Source organism: Carcharhinus amblyrhynchos, chromosome 29, assembly GCF_965287045.1.
Source record: "Carcharhinus amblyrhynchos chromosome 29, sCarAmb.v2.hapA, whole genome shotgun sequence".
NCBI lineage: Eukaryota > Metazoa > Chordata > Chondrichthyes > Carcharhiniformes > Carcharhinidae > Carcharhinus > Carcharhinus amblyrhynchos.
The window spans coordinates 34,118,316-34,134,072 of NC_137352.1; the positions used below are offsets into that span (position 1 = coordinate 34,118,316).

A 15,757-nucleotide genomic window follows, 5' to 3' on the forward strand; every position below is an offset into this window, starting at 1 on the left:
TTTTTAAAAGTTTATTTATTGTCACAAGCAGGCTTATACACGCTGCAATGAAGTTACTGTCAAAGTCCCCTAGTTGCCACACTCCGGCACCTGTTTGGGTTCACGGAAGGAGAATTTAGCGCCAACGCATCTAACCAGCATGTGTTTCGGACTGTGGGAAGGAGCCGGAGCACCCGGAGGAAATCCACACAGGCACGGGGAGGATGTACAGACTCCACATAGACAGTGACCCAAGCTGGAATCGAACCTGGGTCCCTGGTGCTGTGTGGCAGCGGTGCGAACCACCGTGCTGCTAAAGGTGATTCAGAACCTTAGTTTCAGAATCAATCATGTCATGCTCCACCTTGATGAACAATTCTATCATGTTATGGTCCGCTCATCCCCAAGCACAACTAAATTACATTGGCTCCTCTTCTCTCTACTACCTTCAGACTCACTCAAAGAATTACTGCTCTGCTTGCTCTTCAGCCCTGTCTTTGTTCACCTACTTTGCTGTCACATCCCCAAATAATCAAGATTTTTCAGTCTGGTCTTTAAAACACCTCACAGCCTCACTTCTAACTCTGAATTTCTGCTTTATAATTTCTCCTTAAATACTGTTCTACTGGTTCTTACATGAATACTGTATATATGTGTACACTGACAGCATTCTCTGAAACAACTCTTAGCCTCTCCCTTTCTGAAGATAATCTGTGAAGTGGCCCCGGACGTTTGCAACGTTAAAGGGTTTTTTGTATGAATGCAGGAATCCTTTGCTCTGTGCAGCATTTCTTTGGTTACCGTGTACACAGCTTACTCAGGAAGTCAACAAACTTTTTAAAAATTAATTCTTGGATTGTGGGTACTGCTGCTACACCTGCCTGGTGTTGCTTGGCCTTTGCCCCCTTGGAACAGTGCTGGTGAGCCACCTTCCTGCTCTCGGTTGGGGAGTTCTAGGACGTTAACCAGGTGAAGATGAAGGGGCATTGACATATGTTCAAGTCAGGGTAATGTGATTCCAAGAGGAGTTTGGATATGGGAGCATTTCAATGCACTTGCTGCCCTTGTGCTTCTGGGTGAGGCTACAGATTTGAGAGGCGACATTGATGAAGCCTGTTACTGCTCAGGTTTTTAATGCTCCTCCAAGATATTGTCTGGTGACACAGGAAGGACAAACTGGCCTTTCAAATACCAGGTTACAGTCAAAGTTTTTCCTTTAAACCAACTGCTGAAACACAATTCACCCTTCACCATCTCCAGCACCCAGAACACCGGACAGCAGCCAGAGCCCTGGGCAGCGGCCACACAGGCTGTATGCTTTAATCGGAGGAATCCTAGGAGTGTAACACAGTAACTGGAACACTCTTGATGCTGAGATTGGGCCTGTGCTCACTATAACAGGGATCAGGCATCTCAACCAATGTTCAGATTCAGAACTCCACCAAGCTCGTTTCAGAGATTTAAATATCCAAGTGACTTACTGTTCAGGGGCACTGATGGGCCTGCTGATGACCTGCTGTTCTGAAGGTGCTGTAGAAGCTCCCTCAGCTCCTGATGACTCTGCCAAATCCTCTGGCTCCGTTTTTATCACTTTCAGTTTCTTCTTCTTCCTCTCCTCTTTATCCTTCACTCGTTTCTTTGGGAATGTAAGATCCAATAAAGCTTTGTGGGATAAAAACAAAACATTAACTCCATATTTTCCCATCTCCTTGCAGCGTCAAGGGCCTGTTCCAGCGTAAGAGCAATCGAACCCTCCGAGTGACAGTGACCGTTACTGCCCGTATAACAGCCAGAAACAGAACTCACCATCCAATTTCACCTCCAGAGTTACTTTTCAAATCTCTCCTCCTGCCACCTGATTGCATTCTGCATCTGGCCCGCCCTCCAATCCTCTCCTTTCCCACCCCACTCTCCCCTTCTTGGCGCTCATTTATGAAATCACTCCAGGTGTTTTGTATGAATGCAGCTTTCCCTCTCTTGGTCTGGGAAGCATTTGTTTTAGAAAAACATTTCTTTATCTCGGCTAACTGCTCAAAACATTACTGGTGTCCATAATGCCAATATTTCATCCTCATCTCATTCAGAAAGTCTAAAGAAACTTCTTTATTCATTCTTGGGAGATGCTTATTGCTGGCATTTCGAGCTTTTATTACCTAACACTAACCCATGCTTACCTCAGCAATTGGCCCCTTCTCCCTCTTGCTTACCCCTTTGCAGCACCATATATGTACACTGCTGACACATCGCTCCCATTCTTTGTAGCCTCTTTTGTTGTTTCCAAACGTCAGAAGACTATCTCAAACATCCAGTCTCCAGAACCTATTGCTTCCTAAAGCTGAACACAGGGAAGAATATTTTCAATGTCTTTATTCCATAACCCAAAATCTGTTCTCTCGTCACTGCCTCCATCCATCAGCCCAGTTACTGCACTGAATTGAACTATCAGCAACTGCTGATTCTGAGCTGAGCTATCTACTCCATCACAAACACCCACTTCCATCAGTCCTCATCCTCTCAGTCCACCATGATCCATGCCGATGTTCACAATTCCAATATTCTCCTGCTCAATCACCCATCCTTCACCCTCCACAAACCTGAACTCACTCATCCCTCCTTACCTACAGCCCACAGCCTTGCTGACCACTTTAGTTCTCAGATGCCTCCAATTAAAATCGCATTTACCCCTTTACATCCTGTCCTCTCCGCAATCTCCCAAATCCTCAGGATCTTTCTTCCTCTCCTAGTAAGAAGTCTCACAACACCAGGTTAAAGTCCAACAGGTTTATTTGGTAGCACAAGCTTTCAGAATGTCATTCCTTCAGGTGAAGCAAACATTATCATGAAACTGTCGGATTGTCAACAAAGTCCAACTGGTTGACAAGTGTCCTTCAGGAAGGAGACTCACAGTCCTTAGCAAGTCCGATCGATATGGTGATTCTCCACTGAAAGGTTGATCACTAAATTCAGTTGTACCACATAAAAGGCAGCTTACTAACAACTTTCTAAGGGTAATTTGGGATAGGGAATCAACACTGGATTTGTCACAGTTCCAACAACCTGCGAATGAATAAAACAGAGATCAGGATTCACTCACCTGCCAGCGAGCCCCTTCGGCCAGCATTCATCCGGGTCATAATATCATTGAGAGTCAGATCGCCTGTAGCTAGGTCTGGATGGTCCTGAGGATCAGCAAATGCAAGAGAAAGATAATGCAGAGTCTGCAGAAGGATGCGAGATGACATGGTTCGGGATGAGACAACTGCTTTAGCTACAGAATGTAGCTATTGCTGGCAGGGTCAGCATTTATTGTCCATCCCTAATTGCCCTTGAACTGAGCAGGATGCTGGGCCATTTCAGTTTAGAATCAACCACATTGCTGTGGGTCTGGAGTCACACGTAAGCCAGGCCAAACAAGAATGGCAGATTTCCTTCCCTAAAGGAAATTAGTGAACCAGATGGATTTCTAAGACAATCGACAAAGGCTTCATGGTCATCACTGGACTGACAATTCCCAATTTTTATTGAATTCAAATTTCTGCCATGGTGGGATTTGAACCTGGGTCTCCAGAGCATTACGCCAGGTCTCTGGTTACGAATCCAGCAGCAATATCACTGCACCACTGCTGGTGACTTCCCACGCCTATTAAAAGCAATTCACAAAGACTTTAAGTGGCCTTTTGCAATTAGCATTAGACCATCAAAGGAGAAATTGCCTGACTGACAGAAACAAGTTTACCTGAGTGCCTTCACCACTTTGATATTGTTAATTATTTTTGTGGGAATGATGCATTTACATCAGATTGGAAGGGTAAGCTTACTAACATCACTGGTCCTGGTTATAATGGCTACAAATTCAGCCAATATCATATTTGTCATCTTGCACTGTTTGGTGATGACAAAGATAGAGCTAATCAGGTTGTCCTCACAAACAAGTTGCGATGCAACACTGCACCAAATACCCGGACAAATGTGTAGTGGTCCATTTTGGCAGGACCAATGGGATGTAGGAGTATAATATCAAGGGGAGGACTCTTAGCAGTGTAGAGGATCAGAAGGACCTTGGGGTCCGGGTCCATAGGACTCTAAAAGCGACCTCGCAGGTGGAGGATGTGGTCAAGGCGGCGTATGGTGTACTAGCCTTCATTAATTGAGGGATTGAGTTTAGGAGTCAGGAGATAATGCTGCAGTTTTATAAGACCCTAGTCAGACCCCACTTGGAGTACTGTGCGCAGTTCTGGTCACCTCATTACAAGAAAGATGTGGAAGCTATTGAAAGGGTGCAGAAGAGATTTACAAGGATGTTGCCTGGATTGGGTGGCATGCCTCATGAGGATAAGTTGAGGGAGCTCAGTCTTTTCTCCCTGGAGAGACGAAGGATGAGAGGTGACCTGATAGAGGTTTATAGGATGTTGAGAGGTATAGATCAGGTGGATTCTCAGAGGCTATTTCCCAGGGCTGAAATGGTCTCTATGAGAGGACACAGGTTTAGGGTGCTGGGAAGTAGGTACAGAGGAGATGTCAGGGGTAAGTTTTTCACTCAGAGGGTGGTGGGTGAGTGAATCGGCTGCCGTCAGTGGTGGTGGAGGCGAACTCATTGGGGTCTTTTAAGAGACATGGGATTTAATGGGATTGAGGGTTATAGGTAGGCCTGGTGGGTAGGGATATGATCAGCGCAACTTGTGGGCCCAAGGGCCTGTTCGTGTTCGATGTTCTAAACATTAGCAAGGATGCTGTGGCCTCAGGAGCAATGCAGTGTAGATTTACTGGAGTGATACAAGGATGCCAAATTATGCACACATGCTCTGGAATTGAAGGTTAAGAGTGATTTAATTAAAATTTTCAAGGTACTAAGGGAAATAGATCAAGTAGAGAGAACGATCTCAGCTCGTTGGAGAGTCTGGGACTAGGAGGCATATCTAATCATTGAGAGACGCACGGTGATAAGGGTTTGGAATTCTCTTCTTCAAATCAAAGTTAGAGATTCCCAGGAACAGTCATATTCAATTTGAAAGATTCACTCAGCTTCTCTCTCCACAGATGCTGCCAGACCTGCTGAATTTTTCCAGCACTTTGTTTTGCGAGCAGTTGAAGATTGACAGATTTCTGCTCAGCAAAGCTGCTATAAAGAAGAATGTATGGCATAAAATCACAGATCAGCCATGCTCAAAACAAATGGTGGAGACGGGTTAAAGGGGTTAATTGGATCCTGCTGTTGCTTTGTTGGTTGGATTTGGGTTCCTAAGTGAACAGAGAGTTGGTGAGGATAGTGCTGTTAACATCGTGTTGTTGTACAGACTTTCAAAACACGCATGGCAAGATAGTACATAAAACACCAGTTATCAAAGTGAAAACCCATGGAATTAGAAAGGGCAGAGGCATCGTGGACAGAAAACTGGCTGAAGGACAGAAAGCCGAGATCAATAATGAATAGTTGCCTTTCAGGTTGGGTGGAAGTAGAGAGTGGTGTTCCTGGGGATTGGTGTTCAGACCTACTTTATTGATACGACCTGGGCTTGGGTGAACAGGATACAATTTCAAAGCTTGCAGATGTCCTGATGAAGGTATATAGGGGATGACTCTGAGGATTAGTCCCCTTGATTGCCTGCCAACCATGTCAAAAGATGTAGGTTGAGTTGACTAGTGACCCACAACCCTCATTTATAAGTTTAGAACATTACAGCGCAGTACAGGCCCTTCGGCCCTCGATGTTGCGCCGACCAGTGGAACCAATCTAATGACCCTCTAACCTAAACTATTCCAATGTTATCCATATGCCTATCCACTGACCATTTGAATGCCCTTAAAGTTGGCGAGTCCACAACTGCTGGAGGCAGGGCATTCCACACCCTTACTACCCTCTGAGTAAAGTTTTGTGCTCAAGCCCTGAGTCCACTTCAACCCAGAACCTCATTCTTCAAAGGGCAGTGTGTTAAGCTGAGCCACAACTGACACATAAAGTGGAAAAGTGTAGGAAAATAAGTAAACTGTGCTAAATCCTTAAAAAAAAATACCAGTCAGGCTACAGTCCAGTTCTGGACGCCACATTTTGTGCAGGACATCAAGGCCTTAGAGAGAATACAGAAGAGTTTTACTGAAATGACAGCAAGGTGAAGGTCTTCAGATATGTGGAAAGACTGCAGAAGTTGAAGGTTTTCTCCTTAAAGCTGCAACGATTAAGTGACGGTTTGATAGGCATATTTAAAATCATGAATAATTAAGGACAAACTGTTTCCAGTAGCTGTTGGGCATATATTTATGATAACTGGAAAATAACTAGAGGCAACATGAGGAAGTTTTTTGTTTTGCACAGAGATCTGATCTGGGGCTGAATGATCACAAACTTTTGAAACTGGCAAGCTGAGAAGGCTGTTAAATATATTAACTGGATCCTTGTCTGAAAGATTAATGGAAGCAGATTCAAAACGAACATTTAACAGAATCAGGTAAATGTTTGAAAGGAGAAACATTACTACACTACAGAAAATGAGCAGGGAAGTGATACTAATTAGGTAACTTTGTTCAAGTGCTGAAAGAGGCACAACAGTCAGTTCTCAATCTGCTACAACTTACATAGTGATTGCCGAGCCTGTGTACCATTGTTTTGTCAAGGCTGGGGCTGTGTGCTTTCTGCTAGCTCCATGTGCCATGGTTTTAGACTCTACCTTTGTGAAAAGATGTTGACTATCTATCTTATCTATGCCCTTCATTATTTCAGAAGCCTCCTAGGCTCCAGGGGAAAAAGTTCCAGTCACAGAGGTTTACAGCATGGAAACAGGCCCTTCGGCCTAACTGGTCCAGGTCGCCCTTTTTTTTAAAACCCCCTTAAGCTAATCCCAATTGCCCGCATTTGACCCGTATCCCTTTATACCCATTGTACCCATTTAACTATCTAAATGCTTTTAAAAAGATAAAAATGTACCCGCCTCTACTACTACCTCTGGCAGCTTGTACCAGACACTCACCACCCTCTGGGTGAAAAAACTGCCCCTCTGGACACTTCTGTATCTCTCTCCTGTCACAGTAAACCTATTCCTTCTATTTTAGACTCCCTATCTTTGAGAAAAGATATTGACTATCTAGCTGATCTGTGCCCCTCATTATTTTGTAGACCTCTATAAGGTCAGCCCTCAGCCTCCTACGCTCCAGAGAAAAAAGTTCCAGTCTATTCAGCCTCACCTTATAACTCAATCCATCACGTCTTGGTAGCATCCTAGTAAATCGTTTCTGCACTCTTTCTAGTTTAATAATATCCTTTCTATCATAGGGTGACCAGAATTGCACACAGTATTCCAGTGTGGCCTTACCAAAGTCTTGTACAACTTTAACAAGGCATCCCAACTCCTGTATTCAGTATTCTGACCAATGATACCAAGCATGCCAAATGTTTTCTTCACCACTCTGTCCACCTGTGACCCCACTTTCAAGGAGCTATGAATATGTACCCCTACATCTTTGTTCCGTAATTCTCCCCAGTGCCCTACCATTTAGGGGGCATAACTATAAGGTTCATGGTGGGAGATATAGGAGGGATGTCTGAGGTAGATTCTTCACTCAGAGAGTGGTTGGGGTGTGGAATGCACTGCTTGCTGTGATAGTGGAGTCAGACACTTTAGGAATTTTCAAGCAGTTATTGGACAGGCACATGGAGCACTCCAGAATGATAGGGGGTGGGATAGCTCGATTTTGGGTTTGGACATAGCTCGGCACAACACCGAGGGCCAAACAGCCTGTACTATGCTGTACTGTTCTATTTTGGAAGAAATAATAGTAGGATGGAATATTATTTAAATGGTGAAAAGTTGCAGCATGCTACTGTGTAGAGGGACCTGGGGGTCCTTGTGCACGAGTCGCAAAAACTCAGTCTGCAGGTGCAGCAGGTGATCAAGAAGGCGAATGGGATGCTGGCCTTTATAGCGAGGGGATAGAATATAAAAGCAGGGAGGTCTTGCTGCAACTGTACAGAGTACTGATGAGGTCACAACTGGAGAACTGTGTGCAATTTTGGCCCCCTTATTTGCGAAAGGATACATTGGCCTTGGAGGGAGTACAGAGACGGTTTACCAGGCTGATACCAGAGATGAGGGGGTTAGCTCATGAAGAGAGATTAAATAGACTGGGCTGGTACTCGTTGGAGTTTAAAAGGCTGAGGGGGGTCTTATAGAGATTTACAAGATAATGAAGGGGCTAGATAGGGTAGAGGTAGAGAGATTCTTTCAGCTTAGAAAGGAAACCAGGACTAGAGGGCACAGCTTCAAAATAAGGCGGGGGGGGTTGCAGTTTAGAAGAGTTGAGGAGGAACTTCTTCACTCAAAGAGTGGTCAATCTCTGGAATTGTCTGCACATTGAAGTGGTGAGGCTACCTCGTAGAATATGTTTAAGTCACGGGTAGATAGGTTGCTGATAGATAAAAGAATTAAGGGTTATGGGAAGCAAGCACGAAAATGGAACTGATCCACTTCAGATCAGCCATGATCTTACTGAATGGCGGGGCAGGCTCGAAGGACTAGATGGCCTACTCCTGCTCCTATTTCTTATGTTTCTATTAACTGAGTTAGTCCTGCCCTGGTTCAATCTACCAAAATACATCATCTTATATTTATCTAAATTAAACTCCATCTGCCATTCGTCAGCGCACTGGCCCAACTGATCAAGATCTTGTTGTTATTGGAGACAACTTTCTTCACTGTCCACTACGTCACCAATCTTGGTGTCATCTGCAAACTTATTGACCATGCCTCTGATATTTTCATCCAAATGACAAATAACAGTAGGTCCAGCACTGATCTCTGAGGCACACCGCTGGTCACAGGCCTCCAGTTTGAAAAACAACCCTCTACAATGACCCTCTGGCTTCTGTCAAGAAGTGGGTATGCCGGCGTTGGACTGGCATAAACACAGTAAAAAGTCTGACAACACCTGACAAAGAGGGAAACCTCGAAAGCTTGTGAGTCTATTATCAAATAAATCGGTTGGACTAAAACCTGGTGTTGTCAGACTTTTTACTGTGTTTCTGTCAAGAAGCCAATTTTGTATCCATTTAGATACCTCACCCTGGATCCTGTGAGATTTAACTTTATGCAACAATCTACCATGCAATACCTTGTCAAAAGCCTTGCTAAAGTCTACCCAGCATCTCCTTCTAAGTCAAACCATCAAGTCCCAGTAGCATCCTAGTAAATCTTTTCTGCACTTTTATGAGCTTAATAATATCCTTTCCATAATAGGGCTCATCTATTGGCTTGAGTGCAAAAGATCCAATGGCACTATCTGGAAGAGGAGCGGAGGAATTATCCGCAAGGTCTTGGCCAAGTTTATCACTCAATCAACAGATTACCTGAGCATTATCATGGTGCTGTTTGTGGGAGTTTGCTGTGCACAAAATGGCTGCCATGTTTCCTACATTACAACTGCGGCTAGACTTCACAAGTAATTCAATTTCAGGTGTCTGCTGGTCTTAAAAAGATCTATAGAAATGTTGCAGCTCAGAGCAGTCTTCAGGTATTTGGATACTGTTCAGCTGGAGAAGCCTGGGGTGAAATACCTAACTCCTCACTCACACAGCGTACCATACCTCTGGTCACCTCTCTGAGCATTAACCAAAGGTCCAAAGCTGATGCCTTCTGTGCTGTGGATTACCCCCCCTCCCCCTCCTGCCCAATGCAATGTGTTTGTGCAGAACAAACCACACCAACAGATTGCACAAAACAGCTCAGGAAGAACATCAGCTTCCTAACACCCCTCCACAGTTCAGCTTACCGGCTGCTGCCTTCGCTTTTCAACATGTTTCCTTAACATTATCTTCAAATCTTCATCTCCCAACTCTGGTTTATCTGGAAAACATAACAAATGTTAACATCTGTGCATCTCACCAATCCCACCCACACCAGCGCCGGGTAGGGAGGGGGCATGGGCAGGCACAGCACTGGGGAAGCGGGGTGTACAGGGCAAACACGAAGAGGGGGGAGGGTTGCAGTGATATCGCAGCTCAGTGATAAGCAGTGATGTGGGATAACTCAGTTTCCTCTGCTGATCCTTGTTCAGTGAATTTCAAACTCATAAATAAGAGCATGAAACCGTATCAACTCTTGAGAGACTCTGACAACGCGGATATCTGACAACGCAGAGAAATGTGAGGTAATTCACTTTGGTAGGAATAACAGATGTGTTGAGTATAGGGCTAACGGGAAGACTTTGAATAGTGTGGAGGAGCAGAGGGATCTAGGTGTATGTGTACATAGATCCCTGAAAGTTGGGAATCAAGTAGATAAGGTTGTTAAGAAGGCATACGGTGTCTTGGCGTTTATTGGTAGGGGGATTGAATTTAGGAGTCGTAGCGTTATGTTGCAACTGTACACAACTCTGGTGCGGCCGCACTTGGAGTATTGTGTGCAGTTCTGGTCCCCACATTACAGGAAGGATGTGGAGGCTTTGGAGAGGGTGCAGAGGAGGTTTACCAGGATGTTGCCTGGTATGGAGGGGAGATCCTATGAGGAGAGGCTGAGGGATTTGGGGTTGTTTTCGCTGGAAAGAAGGCGGCTAAGAGGGGATCTTATTGAAACATATAAGATGATTAGAGGTTTAGATAGGGTGGATAGTGATAGCCTTTTTCCTCTGATGGAAAAATCTAGCACGAGGGGGCATGGCTTTAAACTAAGGGGGGATAGTTATAGGACAGATGTCAGGGGTAGGTTCTTTACCCAGAGGGTGGTGAGGGATTGGAATGCCCTGCCTGCTGCAGTTGTAAATGCGCCTAGTTTGGGGGCGTTTAAGAGGTCTGTGGACAGGTTTATGGACGAAAAGGGATTGGTTTAGGTTAGTGGGTCATTGTTGTTTTTTTTTAAACTGGTCGGCGCAACATCGTGGGCCGAAGGGCCTGTTCTGCGCTGTAATGTTCTATGTTCTATCTCTGGCTCACACTGAGATAGAGGATTTCTGCAAGAGTTTTAGCAAACCAATTTCAGTGACTGATCAGAGAGGATTCACAGAGAGATAAAAGATGACACTTACTGACTGTCTTCATGTCCTGCGTGCAGAGGGTAGGTACAGCTCTCAGAGCCACACTGGGATTTGTGGGATGTGTTGGAGAGCTTGGGAGCCAGCTGCACATCTCTGAAATATAGAATAATATGATCATCAGCAAATAAGAACAAGGCATTCTGTTATCTTACAAATTTACTGACTGTCACGTCATCCACAACCGCGCCACCCGAGGGAACCTGATTAACCCAGAACTCTCATAATTGGGCTGCCCACGAGAGCCTGCGTAACTGGGTCACCTTAGGGCTTCCTTCTTAAACTGTTGCAGTCTATGGTGTAGGTACACCCAGAACAAAGAACAACACAGCACGGGAAACAGGTCCTTCGGCCCAACGAGCCCGCGCCGCCATCTTAACAATGTGTTTTTCCTACTCCACCCTTAATACATGTCTATGCTTATGGTACCCCCATTGGAAACCAGATTCAGTGGAGAATAATTTAGGGGCAATTTGTTACACCAATCAACCTAAGAGTACATCTTTGGGGTGTGGGAGGAAACCGGAGCACCCAGAGGAAGCCCACGCAACCACAGGGAGAATGCGCAAACTCCCACATACACTGGCCCAAATCCATGTATTTGCACAGCAAACAGTGATAGTCACTGAGCTGTTGTGGTGCCCGTCTGCTGGTCCAGTTTTAAGCATACACAAACGACGCAAAGTACTAGGCCACTCTTGAAACATCCAAGAGCAGCCCGCCCACGACCCACCGTGTGCATGCCCCTCGTTAGACAATAAGGTGGACCGACGCACCTGCAGAGTAAAAGATCATTAGATTTCCAGGAACGTCCCGAGGCTCTGATCCTTATTTAAAACAGTCTCCTAAAACCCTCCATTCCTGTTTCGCTCATGTGCCTATCTAAGTAAACCTTAAACAAGTCCAGCGTGCCTGCCTCCACCACCTTACTTGGCAGTGCATTCCATACCCCCAGGACCCTCTGTGTGAAAAACCTCCCTCTAGCATCCAAATTATACCTCTTTCCCCTCACCCTAAGCTCGTGGCCCCTTGTGATATTTGTCTCCAATCTAGGAAAAAGCCTGCTACTGTTTACTCTATCTATACCCTTCATTATTTTATACACCTCTATCAGATCCCCCCTTAATCTCTGTCTTTCTAAGGAAAAGAGCCCCAGTTTACCCAATCTGGTAGTTTACCAGGATGCTGCCTGGTATGGAAGGACTTCCATACCAGGCAGCATCCTGGTAAACCTCCTCTGCACTCTCTCCAGGGTCTCCACGTCCTTCCGGTAGTAAGGTGACCAGAACTGGACGCAGTACTCCAAATGCGGTCTAACCAATGTTCTGTACAACTGTAGCATTAGACACTAGCTCTTGTACTCTATACCCTTTCCTATAAAGGCTAGCATACCAGAAGCTTTCTTTGCAATCTTCTCCACCTGTGTTGCCACCTTCAGAGACTTGTGCACTTGCACTCCCAGGTCCCTCTGCATTTCTATACTCTTAATTGGTCTACCCTTTATCATGTAACTCCTCTCTACATTATTCCTTCCAAAATGCATCACCTCGCATTTATCAGGATTAAATTCCATCTGCCATTTATTTGCCCAATATACCAGCCTATCTATATCCTGCTGTGTCACCTGACACTCCTCCTCACTATCCGCCCAATCCTGCCATCTTTGTCATCTGCAAACTTGCTGATCACACCATGTACGCCCTCTTCCAAGTCATTTATATATATTACGAACAGAAGAGGTCCCAGTACTGAGCCCTGCAGCACACCACTGGTGACAGACCTCCAGCTAGAAAAGGACCCTTCCACTACTACTCTCTGTCTCCTGTTGCCTAGCCAGTTTTCAATCCATCCAGATACCTGTCCCTATATCCCATGTGCCTTAACCTTTTCTACCAACCTATGGTGAGGGACTTTGTCAAACACCTTACTGAAATCCATATAGACGACATCAACGGCTCATCCTTAGTCAACCGTTTTTGTCACCTCCTCAAAAAATTCTACCAGATTCGTAAGGCTGATTCAGGGTGCTGCTAGGGAGGGAGTTCCAGGACTTTCACTCTGCAACAGTGAAGGAACAGTGATATGTTTCCAAATCAGGTTGGTGAGTGGCATGGGGGGAGAACATCCAGATGGTGGCATTCCCATGTGTCTGCTGCTCTTGTCCTTCTAGATGTTAGTGGTCATGGTTTTGGAAAGTGCTGCCTAAGGAACCTTGGTGAGTTCCTGCGGTGTATCTAGTAGATGGTACACTCTGCTGCCATTGAGCATTGGTGGTGGAAAGAGTGAGTGACGTGCCAATCAAGTGGGCTGCTTTGTCTTTGAGTGTTCTTGGAGCTGTACTCGTCCAGACAAGCGGACAGTATTCTATCACACACACGACTTGTGCCTTGTAGAGTCTAGACAGGCTTTGAGGGATCAGGAGGAGAGTTACTCACTGGTAGCCACAGTATTTGTATGACTGGTCCAGGTCAGTTTCTGGTCAATGTAATTGCCACAGAGTCAGAGTAATATGATGCAGAAAAGACCCTTCGGCCTATCAAATCTGCATGGCAATACGTACCACTAAAGGCATGCCATTCCCAGTTTCCTGCACTTGTCCTGTATCTTTGAATGTTATGATATTTCAAGTGTTCATCCAATTATCTTTTGAAGGTTGTAAGGTTTCCAGCATTCCAGATTCTCACCACTCTGAGTGAAGTAGCTCGTCCCCAAATCCCCCTGAATCTCTCGTCCTTTACCCTAAAACTGTGTGTAAACCAACTATGTGCTGGCTGAATGGCAGCAATGTCCTCCCATCACTGTTGGACAACAAAACATTAAGGACATTGGCCACTTCACCAACTCAGGAAGAAATATTCCAGAGAGAGTGATGTAAAGATCAATATCCACAGAAAGCAGCACCAGTCTTCCAGGCACACACAGTCTGAGTATCCAACATGCTCATGACTCTCCGTGTCCATTGTCGTACCTTTTGCCTTTGTTGGAACTTATCTAGACTGTACCTGAAACATCTCTTCCTCAAAGATCACCCAATGTTCTATTACAGTTTTTCCGTCAGTCAGGAGCACCAGCTCTATTTTATTCCGACTGGACACCCTTGCATCCCAATTAGCTTTCTTCGAACTCAGCAGTTCCATTTTGGATTTGCTCTTTCTGCATATGGACGCAGAGTGCTTCAGTATCTGAGGAGTCGCAAATGGAGAATGCTGTTGTGGATTTCAGGAAGGGAACGATGCTCCCTGATTGGGTAGGGAACTCACACAGCGAAAGAGCGGAATAGGAAAACACATCTTGGTGCCGAAACCCAGCCCCTGCAGAGCAAGATTTAACTCGCAGGTGTTAAAACCAAGACTAAGAGTTGGGCTGATTTTAAAATACAAACAGGTATGCAGCAAGAGAAAGGAAATATCATCTGTGTATTTGAACACAATTACAGCAGTCTGGAAACTTGGAGTGCTGGGAAGTGTCTGGAAGTTGACAATGGACGTACATTAATATTTAATGGATTTCGTCTCTGTTCTTTAACAGGTAATCGGGAGTTATTAACATGTACCCGAGACTTATCGAAACCGGAATTCAGCTCTGTAACATCACTGAATATGTAATGGTAAATGATCTCCAAGCATTGTGCACAACCTCCGGGAAGATATGTTTCAATGAGACAGGGTGTAAAAGTCACACTATAAGAACTCAGTAATGGCTTTTCTGTGCAGAGGTGACTCTTTCTGAGAGTTCATGTCTCTCATTGTAACAATATTAAAGTCTGCTGTAATTCTGCACGCAGTTGGGGTTTCATCGTGGTTTCTTTGTTTCTCGAGGCCACCCTCAATTCAGTAAGTAGTAACCCTCTCTAAATTATGGACCCTAATGGTTTTTTCCTGCAACATTGTAACATCCATCAGCAAACATATCCAATTCTGACCTTATGATGGAAGGAAGGTCACTAATGAGGCAGCTGAAGATGTTTGAGCCTTGGACAGTACCGTGAGGAACTCCTGCAGTGATGTCTTGGGACTGAGATGATTGGTATCCCATAACCACGATCATCATCTTTAAAATGCTGTGGGCATGGAATCTCAGGAATGTTTCTGAATGCACGTGAAGGTTAGGTGGCTTCAGCCTGGTACCTGCTCCTCTGCACCCAGCATCTTATCAACTGAACTGCATCCAGCCAGCCCAGAGGGGTTCTTACCTTCCTCATCAGATGAGATGCTGTTATCTTCACATTCCTCCTTGACCTCTCGCAGAATCTTTTCATATCGACTGTGTACTCGCCTCTCCTCCTCCTTTTGGCTGGAGATTGCCTGGTATTTCCTCTTCAGGGCCATGTCAGGGCCACTCTTTCTCGCCAGCTCCAGCAACTCCTGAAACATCAACCAATCAACTGAAATGCTGTACGGTATATTTGTTGTTATAACAGGAGTCATGTTTTGATATGGATTTAAAGTATGACTAATCCTTCCTCATCTGATTTGGATACACGTTTCCAGTCCTGCTTCATGAGCAATGTTTGTTGAAGCACTTTATCGGATCCTGCACATATGTTCATAGTGTCTCAATATCCAGCAGTTTGTCACATCCCCACCACCCCAATCTCCATGTTTTTCTACACTCAAAATAATCAAAGTGTGCCAATACTAAACTTCCCTCTATTATCTGACAGGTGGGACAGCAAACTGTGTACTCATCAGTCAGTGGTCAGACTAGTTTAATAGCAAAAACAGAAAATGCTGGAAAAACCCAGCAGGTCTGGCAGCATCTCTGC

The 15,757-nt window shown here is 45.0% G+C and overlaps 1 protein-coding gene across 3 annotated transcripts in view; it reads right to left on the minus strand.

Moving 5' to 3' along the window:
- Positions 1-15,757, minus strand: part of nfrkb (nuclear factor related to kappaB binding protein) — a 70,648-nt gene that overhangs the window by 46,090 nt on the left and 8,801 nt on the right. For all 3 annotated transcript variants that reach the window (XM_080214727.1, XM_080214726.1, XM_080214725.1), the window contains exons 5-9: positions 15,185-15,356; positions 10,987-11,088; positions 9,736-9,809; positions 3,074-3,158; positions 1,461-1,641 (exon numbers count right to left, since the gene is read on the minus strand). In XM_080214727.1, coding sequence (XP_080070853.1) covers positions 1,461-1,641; positions 3,074-3,158; positions 9,736-9,809; positions 10,987-11,088; positions 15,185-15,356 — 614 coding nt within the window. The remainder of the gene's footprint in view (positions 1-1,460; positions 1,642-3,073; positions 3,159-9,735; positions 9,810-10,986; positions 11,089-15,184; positions 15,357-15,757) is intronic.